Here is a 12,481-nt window from a genome sequence, read left to right as displayed (position 1 = left end):
CCTACAATCACCAATCATATGGAGCAAAGTCAGAAAGTCCTGGTAATAGTTATATGGGGGTAGGTCAAGTTTTCGTCCAATTGTATGTATTTTAGGCACAAAGATACACTGTTATGAGTAAAATGCTCTCAAACATTTTCATTGAGATAACTCAAATATTGGCCGATATATTCAGCATAAAGTCACTTGGCAGTTCCAAAATCTTTATCAGAATAGGTATTGATTCGATTCAACCCATTTTTGATACACAGAAAAACTATTGCCAGGAAAGGTTTCTGTCTGAATTTCTATTGTATATCTCATACATTGACCAATATTTTCATATATAGATACTGAAGTCCACATATTCGGTACCTAGGGGCTAGAATATTTTTGTTTAGATATGGGCAATAAAGATGGCAGACTTTAAGGACAGAAAGGAATTATTAGTGCAAAGTTTTAGTGAAAAAATCAAATGGAATTTAAAATTGGGTTATATGGGAAGTAGGTGTGGTTGTAGTCCGATTTCGCCCATTTTCACACTGTGATATATGAATAAGAGAAAAATGCTACTACGCCCTAAGTTTAGTCGAAATTAGTAAGTCGGGTCCCGAGATATGTGACTTCACCAAAAGTGTTCGGTGCCACGCCCATCGTCCAATTTTCACACCGACTCTAATAAAGCTTTCTCATACCATCTTGGAGGTAAAATTTAATGTCTCTGGCGTAATTAGTTATTGATTTATTGCCCTTTTAGTAGTTTTTAACAATACCGTTATATGGGAAGTGAGCGGGATTATCATCCGGTTTCGTCTATTTTCACACTGTTGGTAGGAGTTCTCATAATATTTTTTTCCCCATAGCCGCCCCTTGCTACTGCCATCCTTGTACCAAATTGCAGTTTTATATCGTAATTTAGTGCTTAGTCTAGGCATTTTATAGGTTTTCGATTAATGGCGATTTGTGCGCGTGGCAGTGGTCCGATTACGCCCACCTACGCACTCGACCTTACTTTTTGGCAAAGACCGCATACACCAAGTTTCATCAAGATATCACAATTTTTACTCAAGTTACAGCTTGTACGGATGGATAGAGGGACAGACAGACAGTCACCCGGATTTCTACTTTTCTCATCATCCTGATCATTCATAAATATATGCTTACATACATATACCCTTTATCTATCTCGCTTAGATTTAGGTGCTACAACCGTTAGATCACCAAAACTATTATACTTTGCAGCAACATGTTGTAAGCGTATAAAAATATAAGATTACACATGTATATTTAAAAAAAAAATATTTGTACTAATTTTAAAAAGAATCTGTCCTTAAATAATAAATATTTACATATCAGCTTTGCTTTAAATACATACATATGTACATACATATGTGTGTGTTAATATCATATTATTGTTTATTTTTGTATTCAGTTGTTTCTTCAGTTGTAATGTTGTAACCGATTCACCGCCAAGCGAATTTACTAAATACCTGATTGATCTCGTTGCTTATTCACGCATTTCAATTACGCAATGCAAAGCCACAAATCTTTGTTATTTAGTGTTGTATATGAGAGACCATTGAGAGACTATGCCTCCAAGACATAATTTTAGACAGAAAGGAGGAGAAACCTGTTACTCAGCCTTTGGCACAAACTGCTTTAAATTTAAATTAACTCATTAATAGTGAGCAATATTTCATGGCAAGCGCTGGCAAAGTATCACATATCTCTATTAATATTTAAATTCATTAAAAATAAACAAACAAAAATAAATAAACAAAATAAAAACAAAAAAAAAAAATAAACCAAAACAAATACAATTCATGTAATTGATGAGACTCACATTTAGTGCGCTTAAATCGTATAAGCACACGATTAAATTTGAACGCTGCTGGCGTTAACTGGCGAACAGCAATAAAGCAGCGGTTAAATGTAAATGCAGATGTACATAAGTATGTATATATAAAATAATTTATATTTATATACTATAACTACAACTATATATGGTCACCTAAAATGCAAAACAACGTAACATCAGTTTTCATAATTTTGCAGGCGAAGGAAAAACGATTTTATAGAAACCACTCATATTAATAATAATTTTGAGTTTTGGTTATAAAGTGGTTATATATTGGACATCACTTTTTATAAGTCTACAGGGGAAGGAAAAATTATTTTATAGACACTATTCATTTTGAAACAAGTTTTGAGTTTGGTTATAAAGTGGTTATAAATCGGTTATACATCGGTTATATATTGGTTATAATTGACAGCTGAAGCTTAAAATTTTGTGCTATATGTATGAAATTGAGTTTTGATATAAAATGGTTATTTATTGGTTATACATCGGTTATAAATTGGTTACACATTGGTTATATCTGACAGTTGAAGCTTAAAATTTTGTGTTACATGTATGTAATTGAGTTTTGATATAAAATGGTTATTTATTGGTTATACATCGGTTATAAATTGGTTACACATTGGTTATATCTGACACTTGAAGCTTAAAATTTTGTGCTATATACATACATATATGAAATTGAGTTTTGGTTATGAAGTGGTTATAAATTGGTTATACATCGGTTATATATTGGTTATATCTGACAACTGAAGCTGAACATTTTGTCTATATTTGTATGTACATATATGAAATTGAGTTCTGATTATAAAGTGGTTATATATTGGTTGCACATTGGTTATATCTGACATGGTTATTTATTGGTTATACATCAGTTATAAATTGGTTACACATTGGTTATATCTGACAGCTGAAGCTGAAAATTTTGTGCTACATATGCATATGTAATTGAGTTTTGATCTAAAATGGTTATTTATTGGTTATACATCGGTTATAAATTGGTTACGCATTGGTTATATCTGACAGCTGAAGCTAAAAAAAAGAAAAAGACATACATATGTACATAAGTATGTACATATATGATGTAGTGAATCGTAAACAATAAAAAACTCAATTTCGATTTTTTTGATAATACGTTGTTTTGCATTTTAGGTGACGATATACATACATACATACATACAAATGTCAGCAAGTAAATGACTTATCGCTAACGCTCGCATAATCAAACCGGCAGGTTTTCCGCTAACTTTGCCGTTTTTTGTTGTTGCTGCTGCAGTCGGCCAGATATTATGCAATTTTCTTCTTGTTTTTGTTGTCAAAACGGTTGCAGCTGTTGTTTAGCAAGCGTTTTCGACCGGTTTTCTTTATGTTCGAGTTGCCATTTCTGCTTTTCTATCTCTGTTATGTTATGATTTTTTTCGAATTCCAAGTCACGTTTAACGCCTCTATTTGCAGGCTATTACCATGGTCTATTACCGATATACACCTGTTGTTGCTCATTTTTGTTTTGCTTACAGGCATACGCCTGTTTCAGTTGACATTTCAATAATGTTGTCGTTTTTGTGCGCAATTTTTTTCTTCCTATTTTTAAAGAGCTGTATTTTGTTGCTAATTGCGAAATCGCCTTGACATTTGCAAGCCATCAACGGTGTATTGGCGGAATGTCGCGCGCCAACGGAAAAATTGCTTATACATAGTCGAAAAAAATTACGGTTGTAAGATTTTCTAGGTTGCTTGCCACAACGCAGAAGGAGGCAAGCATTGCAACCGGCAATAATGACAGCTGACAGTTTGATAGTGATTTGCGCGAGCGTAGCAACTCATGCTGCGGAAGTGGAAATTTTACCACGGAAATCATTTAGACACTATATGAAAATAGAAAAATATCTGCATTGCATACAGGTATGTACATACATATGTATGTGGCATAAACAAATATTACAAATGTGCATGTTTTTTAACACCAAATCTGCCTATAGTTTAGTTTTCGCGCAGTCATGACGGGTTTTTCTAAACTGCAGCTTTATTAGCGGCTGTGTTCAGCTTCGGCTACTAGAAGCTGTTGTTTGCGTAATGAATAATGCGAGGTTTGTGTAGACCGAAAAAACCCGCTCGTTTGCGCTCGCATGTCGAACAGTCGGTGAGCAGTTGCGTGATCTGCACTGTCTAATAATAGTATAGCTTGACAGCTATTATCTAAACCATTTATTCTTCGTAAGGCAGTTTAAAAATTATTAATCACTCATATATCTTGTTATACTTTGAACAGGATACGCTATTTTTGCTAAAAAAAGTCTATAAAGTATATTCATACATTCTGAAATACCCGGAATTTGTAAATAAAACGGAAAATATTTAATTATTCAACAATATTTATTTTTCGCCTTCAATGTGATTCCCACACTTATGACAAACATTTTTCCAGTCCTCGAAAGACTTTTTATTAGCACTTTTTGTTTTATCTCTTCGAATGACTGGAAACGGATTCCACAATTTCACTTTGGGGAACAAGGAACAAAGGAACAAGAAAAAAATCACTTGGAGCCAGATTTAGTGTATATTGATGGTATTTATTGCGTTTTTGGTTTTAAATTCCGTCACAATTGTGTCTTGGTGCGATGGTGCATTATCATCGTGTAAAATCCAGGATTATTCATCCACAATTCCTGCCGTTTTCGACGGATGTTCTCACTCAAACGCCTCAATACGGCCAAATAGAACTCGTTTTTGACAAATCCGCATCATCTTGATTTTTTAGCGGCCTTGGTGTGTTTTTTTTGGTTTCGGCTCGAATTTTTTTTTCCTATATTTCGATGATTGTTGACTTGTTTGCATGCCAAACTCATAAACCCATGTCTCATCGACAGTTATAATGCTCTCCGTGAAAGTGGGTTCCAAATTCGCACGATCAAGCATGTCCAAAGAGAATTGTTTACAGTTTACTCTTTTTGAAGAAAATTCAGCTTTATCGGGATGAGTCGAGTAGGAAGGCGTTTCATACGGAACTACTGACCACATACATAGCTGCAATACATACTAATCGGTATAAATGAAGTTCTTGCATGGACATGATATGACAAGATATCTACGGAATTTGGCACAGACTATTGTCCAAGCCGACACATGAACAGCTGAAAAGTCTCCGTCCTACCATAGTAAACACAAATTCAAATTCGTCCATACGTTACCGTTACCGTTTTTGTGGTACGATTTGTCCTTCGTTTCAAAATAAACCGCAGTTTCGGCGATCACCGCTTCATTCGACAAACATTTCTTCCCTGCGAGCGTTCTTTTGAGATCTGAAAACATGAAATGGTCGCTGGAGGCCAGATCTGGAAAATACGTTGGATGCGGAAGCAATTCCAAGTCCAATTCATGGATTTTTACCATCGCTTTCACTGACTTGTCACACGGTGGGAGTGGATTCATCGTGTGCAGTCCTCTCTTTGGACTTCGGAGTGAAATGTTGGAGCCGTGTTGCATGCATTATTACATATCGGAGGAAAACCTCTGGTTTATACGTTTGGACACTACTCCGAATTAGCAACTCGTCGTTGTTTTTGGTCAAAAGTGAGCTCGCACGGCACCCGCTTTCCTCAGAGCATTCGCATACCAAAATATTTATTGACAATATACCCAATACGTTCGTTTGATATCTTTAGAGTATCAGTTCTCTCGCACAACTTCACTTTGCGGCCCTCCAAAATTATTTTGTGGACTTTTTTGAATTGCTCCATACAAAACGCTATATCTCATAAACTAACAGTTTGACAGCTATACTTTATACGCGTATTTTTTAAAGGTAGCGGCTGTTTAAAAATCATATTGATTTAATTCTGGTAGCGCCGTCCATGTATCAGGCCCGGAATTTTTTAATTGACCTGCAATCTATAATGATTTTGATTGAAATATTATTATGTACCCTTCATCGTGTAGTAGTACTTGTAACACTCGCTCATCTTTACTTCTCAACAAAATCTGATATGTATATTCAGTATGGGACACAATACTAATCACTTGTTTACAGATATGTATGTACATATGTAAGTTTCGTATTATACATACATACAGATATACATACATATGTACATATAAGTGTCTTAAAAATAGCTTGCAATCAACTCAGGTTATTTAAAATTCAACTAACGGCATTTGAAAGCTGTCGTGAATATGTAATGGCATGAGTGTCGTTTGATGCATTTAATGTCTTATCTACAAACTACAATGTGTTTAATAGCATTGACCCTTTAATCTAAATTTGTAAAAATATGCATTTGTTTTAATTCGTTAAATGTTAACCCGTTTAGCGTCTTCGATATTTTTTGACATGTGTGTGCAGAAGATGAATAGGTTCTTAACTTGAAATCCAATAGGTTAAGTGTAAAAGACTTGCCTTAAATATTTTGTTTTTTATACGAAAATACTAGAAATAACTCTTGTGTGGAAATTTTTTAACTAAAAGAAAGTTGAAATTTTTTAGCGTATATATCGAAAGTACATTTTTTGGAAAATATTCCGCCAAAATTTGAGGTTGATCCGGTAAATATTTATGTAATTTCGGAGATCAGAGTGGTTTTTGGAAGAATTTTCTAAGTTCGTTTAAACGGCTCCCAAATCTATAACATGTCTTTCTCGAAACATTGTTTTCAGAGTCGATTACGAAAATTTCTCTGCAACGGCCGAACTAACAGACTTGCCAAGTAATGATCAATGGTATATGTTTTTATAAAAATTTCCAAGTCAAGTAAATTCTAATTTAATTTTTTAAACACTAGCACTTAAATGTAATATTTAAAGAAAAAATACTTATTTTTTGGACGCCGCCATTTTGGACTTGAATTTGAAGCAGAGAAATCGTCGCCAAACACCTTATTACGGAAGTCCTCCTGGAGATACATAGGTTATACCAACAGAGGAATCTAAAAAATTTCAAAATGATTCGCCGAACATTAAACATTACCAATTCCTGTGAAAGTAGATTATTTTAGTTTATTTATTAAATAAAATGGTATCTTAAAAAAATTTTTAAAAACATTTTTTAAAGCGGTCATTTATGTTTATACACCATGAAAGGGTTAAATGCAGCGAAATAAATTGCGCCATCTGTTGGTGATACTTCTTTATGAAACATTGGTTCGTGACTTGACTTTGTTGACGTTCATCAGCTGATGAAATATTAGCAGAGAACGAAGGCAAAATTCAATTCGCTTCTTCTAATTGCTTTACGTTCTCTCATATTATTATGTACACTGCGAAAAAATACTATAACCCACTGAGTTTCATATGTGCGCTTTTTAGTACTGGATTATTGTGAGTATTCTTTTTTGATGTAAATATATTTTTGTAAACAATAAACTTCCCTGATCAGCGTTAAATTTAATAATTACCTTAATTACACTAGTTTACAGTAATTTTGCGCCTGCGATGTTAGAGGCTGTTTCTAATTAATTTTGGATTGCTAAAACCGAAAATGATAGTAAAAATTTGCTAACACATAGGATTAATTGAGTTGTCGTCAAAGCATTTTCTAAAATGAGAAACATGGCTGTACGTGATGGAAAAACAGACATCTTAACACATTCACTACTTTGAATATACCCACATTGTGACAAAATAGCACACAGAAATTGTAATTTAAATTCCTCGGGTAAATGATATTTCAGAACAAGTAAGGAAGGGCTAAGTTCGGGTGTCACCGAACATTTTATACTCTCGCATGATAAAGTGATAATCGAGATTTCATTATCCGTCATTTACATATTTTTCAAATACCGTATTTGTGTAAAGTTTTATTCCGCTATCATCATTGGTTCCTAATGTATATATTATACAGAGAAGGCATCAGATGGAATTCAAAATAGCGTTATATTGGAAGAAGGCGTGGTTGTGAACCGATTTCACCCATATGTCATGTCATCAGGGTATTAATAAAATATTATATACCGAATTTCATTGGAATCGGTCTAGTAGTTCCTGAGATATGGTTTTTGGTCCATAAGTGGGCGACGCCCATTTTCAATTTTTAAAAGAAGCATGGGTGCAACTTGCTTCTGCCATTTCTTTCGTAAAATTTAGTGTTTCTGTCGTTTTTTGTTAGTCGGTTAACGGACTTTTAGTGATTTTCAACATAACCTTTGTATGAGAGGTGGGCGTGGTTATTATCCGATTTCTTCCATTTTTTATTTATATATGGAAATGCCTGAAGGAAACGATTCTATAGAGTTTGGTTGACATAGCTATAGTAGTTTCCGAGATACATATGTACATAAAACTTAGTAGGGGGCGGGGCCACGCCCACTTTTCCTAAAAAATTACGTCCAAATATGCCGAATTGTGCCAAATTTCGCTTTAATATCTTTATTTATGGCTTAGTTATGACACTTTATAGGTTTTCGGTTTTCGCCATTTTGTGGGCGTGGCAGTGGACCGATTTTGCCCATCTTCGAACTTAAACTTCTTATGGAGCCAAGAAATACGTGTACCAAGTTTCATCATGATATCTCAATTTTTACTCAAGTTACAGCTTGCACGGACAGACGGACGGACGGACAGACACACATCCGGATTTCAACTCTACTCGTCACCCTGATCATTTTGGTATATATAACCCTATATCTGACTCTTTTAGTTTTAGGACTTACAAACAACCGTTATGTGAACAAAACTATAATACTCTCGTTAGCAACATTGTTGCGAGAGTATAAAAATGCATGCTACGTTGGTAGGACTGTCCTTAATTACTATACCTCAGTAGTGCGTTGCGATTTTTACAATAGATAAAAATATCGACCAAAAAATTTGTCTCAAATTTTGTATTTCTAACCAAATTTCGTTGCGAATGTCACAAAGGCTTACGATGATTCAGTTTTATCAAAAAAACATAAGCCTACGAGTGGTACAAAGCCTTCAAAGACAGACGAGAAATCGTTGAAGACATGTCTCGTTCTGGACGACCTACGACCTTATCAATTGATGATGGTATGAAACACATTCTTGCTCGACTCGTCCTGATAAAGCAGAATTTTCTTCAAAAAGAGTACCGTAAACAGGTCGCTTTCGGCATGCTTGATTGATCGAATTCCGATCCCACATTCAGCGATAGCATTACAAATGCCGATGAGACGTGGGTTTATGAGTTTGAAATGCCAACAAGGCAAGAATCATCGGAATGGAGGAAAAAACGAGCCGAAACAAAAAAAAACACGGCAAACCCGCTGATGCTCATTGTTTTGTTTTATATTCTTGGTTTGGTACATCATGAGTTTATTCCGGCGGAGCAGACGGTGAATAGGGAGTTTTATTTGACCGTATTGAGGCTTTGGCTGAGAGCAGCCTACGAAAACGGCCGGAATTGTGGAAGAAAAATTTATGAGTTTTACACGATGATAATGCAACATCGCATCAAGCCATGATTGTGACCGAATTTAAAGCCAAAAACGCAATGAATGCCATCGATCAATAATCGCATTTATCCAAATTCGGCTCCGCGTGATTTTTTCTTGTTCCCCAAACTGAAATTGTAGCTCCGTGAAATCCGTTTTCAGTCGATCGCAAAGTTCGTTGAAGGACCTGATCCCAAAAAGTGCTTGTGTGTCGTCCACTGGAAAAATTGTTGGCATAAGTGTATTACATCTGGTGGGGCGACAAACTAAATATTGATGAATAATTAAATACTTTGCGTTCTTTCTACAATTTCACAGTTTCATTATTCACTTTATATTCAGCGATTACCCACTCATTTCGAAGGTTTCAGTTAGAGTTCCTTGTATACAATGAGTTATTCTTGCGGTTTTCACATTTTATTAGAATTCTTTTCTTCATATTGCACTAATGCTATTTATAATACAATTCGATATCATTCAGTTAACATATTGGCGTTTAATATTATACATATATAATACATTTTAATACTACTTACAAACACATGAGTGATTAATGATTAAATGTAGGCATGTAAAGTCTATAAGACTGCTAAGGCTAATGCGCACTATAATTTGTTTGCAGATCTAATTGAAACTACTAATCTATTGTTACACATCAGAGAAAACGAGCAACTGCTTGCAACACTCGAAACACAATTAATTACTACACTTAATTATTACAGTTGGGATACATTTTGATTGTGATTATATTTCTAATCTTTCTAACAAACTATTTTGGTTTTATTATTATTAAAAATATTTTTTGTACAATAAAGTTGAGATAACACTAAAATCGCAGTTGCATACAATACATTACATGAAACTTGCTAGATCTCCTACCGAGGACGCGTAAAGTCCACGCTGTCGAGAAACCATACAGTCCACATATACATACATACCATTTACACTTACGATGTGGCCATTAATTTGGCCGCCTGTATGACATTGTGCTGGTGATGGTGATAGCTCGCCAGTTCGCCCGTTGAGCTGTGCATTCCATGCATGCCAACGCCCATGCCCACGCCCATACCCATGCCCATGCTCATGCCGCCGCCGGCAGCCGACGCAGCCGTGGAGGCGCTCAATGGCGGAAAAGAGCCGCCAAAGTAGCAGTTACTCACATAATCATAATTGCTGGCATTGGCTTCCGATTTGACGCTGTAACCGCCAACAGCCGCATTGCCATCAGCCGAACTGATGTGTGAGCTGCCGCTGTGTTGGCCCAACGCGGCCGCTGAGTGATGTGTACCCGGATGATGTGAGGCGGCATGATGCGCCGCCGACGCGGTTGGATGGTGATGATGATGGTGGTGATGGAGATGCGCCGCCGCCGCCGCTGAGTGATGATAATTCGGGCTGGGCGTGCTGGTGGAAATGCCGTTGGAGAGCGAGACAGCGCTTGTGGATGAATTGTTGAGATTTCCAATGTTGCTGTTGACACCAGCTGCGCCACCAGCGCTGCCGCTGGTCGAAAGCAGGTGCTCGTACTTGGAAATAACGTGTGAGCCGAAACTTGAGCTGGACAGTTGCGCAGCACTCGCATTACTTTGCGGCGAATACATGTGTGAGCTTAGAGATGACGCTGTGCTGGCTGAGTGCACGGTGGGTGTATTGCTGGTGGAGGATGAGGAGAGCGCATGTGAATGTGTGTGTGAAATGGTTGAATGGCGGGACTGTTGTGCGGCTGCTGAGGGCAAATGCATGTGATGGCTAAGTGGATTGTGCAATGAACCGCTGGACGATGGCGAACTGTTGATGGCATTCAGACTGATGTTGTGCAAGGAATTGCTACTGTTCATACTGCTAATTGTATTGTTGAGACTGTTGTTGCCTTTAAGTGCCATGTCGGACTGCAGTTTGGCAGAGAGCGCCACCGATGAGGGCAAACTGTGGCGCTCTAAGGCGAGCGAAGTTTTCAAATCTAAAAAAAAATAATAAAATGTTATGAGAGTTATGATATCCGTTATGAGTTTTGAAAGCTGTCGCATTGTTGCTCACCATCTTCTTTGCCATCTTTCGCTCCATCCGTTGAGCTGTTTGACTTTTTCGGCTTTCGCTTGCGTGTCTGTATGCCATCCTTTCGCATTGCTAGCGGTCGATTGACACCGTGCAACTTGAAGTAAAGTCCACAGGCATTACACACGGGTTCGCCTTCATTGTTGCGGCGCCAAAGCGTTGTGGTGCGTGTACCGCAATTGGTGCAGCACAAGCCCAGCCTTCGGGTTGCCGTCTGCAAGGATAAAATCTAGTTTAAACAAAAATACGCATGCAACGGCCAAAAGTAAAAGAGAAGAAACAAAATCGAGAGTAAGTTTTAGAAAATTATAAAGCGAACACTCACTGCACTCACCAGTCGCTTGCTCGGCTTGATAAGCGGTCTATTCATGCCGTTCATTTTATGATAGAGACCGCAAGCGTTGCACAGATAGTGACCGGTGCCGTCACGTCGCCATAACGGCGTACTAATCGCGCCACAATTCACACATTCGCGTCCCTCACCAAACTGAAAATCAATCGCATTCTCATAGGGTGACGAACGCTGAAAGCCGGTCGGATCGTAGGCAGCACGCCAAGAGCCCATCGTATAAAATTGTGCCGGCAGTTGCGCGTGCGCTGTGCCAAAACTATCCGTTGTCCAGGCGTTTTGTGCCGCAGCCGTGCCAAAATGTGTAGCCACGTGATTGTACTGGCTCTGTGTGAGCGCGCGGTTCGAGGGCACATAGACGGGCGCATTCATAGCTGTTTGGTGATGGTAGCCGCCGTTGCCCGCCGCACCACCCGTCAGATCCGGGTAACCGGCACTGGAGTGATACATTTTTGTGGAGAGTTGTTGTTGTTGTTGTGACGCAGTTGACTGACCAAAAGGCAGGTGGCTGCTGTACGCTTGGCGTGTCAATGGGTTATGAAATTGTGTTTGCAGGGAATGATGATCACTGCGCGAAGTTTGAGGCGTTGTGGGAGAAGTCTGCAAGACAAAATAGAAGAAATATAATAATTTACATACTTAAAAAATATCTGTAGCAATAATTAATAGTTAATTTTATTATGCATTTATATATGTATTTAAGTAAAGCTCTCTAAGTCCAAGCAAAATATTTTAAGTTAAAGAAATGCAAAATGCAGAAAGTTTATTAACAAAAAAAACGTCATTTCGGCTGCACCGAAGCTATAATACCCTTCACAAGTTTAATATTCATATCAAAAAAGTGTATAAAAAAACATT

General features: G+C 37.3%; 1 protein-coding gene across 2 annotated transcripts; it reads right to left on the bottom strand.

Annotated features, from left to right (window-relative positions):
• Positions 1-9,605: 9,605 nt before the first annotated feature.
• LOC120766770 (GATA-binding factor A) lies at positions 9,606-12,217 on the bottom strand. Of its 2 annotated transcripts, none has more exons than XM_040092450.1 (3): positions 11,600-12,217; positions 11,257-11,488; positions 9,606-11,179 (listed from the first exon to the last, which is right to left on the bottom strand). In XM_040092450.1, the coding sequence occupies exons 1-3, from the start codon at positions 12,071-12,073 to the stop codon at positions 10,167-10,169; spliced, it is 1,719 nt and encodes a 572-aa protein (XP_039948384.1). In that variant the 5' UTR covers positions 12,074-12,217; the 3' UTR covers positions 9,606-10,166. The 2 variants fall into 2 exon arrangements, with proteins under 2 accessions (XP_039948384.1, XP_039948383.1); XM_040092449.1 differs by having other exon boundaries at positions 11,609-12,139.
• Positions 12,218-12,481: the final 264 nt, after the last annotated feature.

Source organism: Bactrocera tryoni, chromosome 1, assembly GCF_016617805.1.
Source record: "Bactrocera tryoni isolate S06 chromosome 1, CSIRO_BtryS06_freeze2, whole genome shotgun sequence".
NCBI lineage: Eukaryota > Metazoa > Arthropoda > Insecta > Diptera > Tephritidae > Bactrocera > Bactrocera tryoni.
Note: the sequence above shows the minus strand (reverse complement) of the source record. Positions and strands in the feature narration are given on the sequence as shown.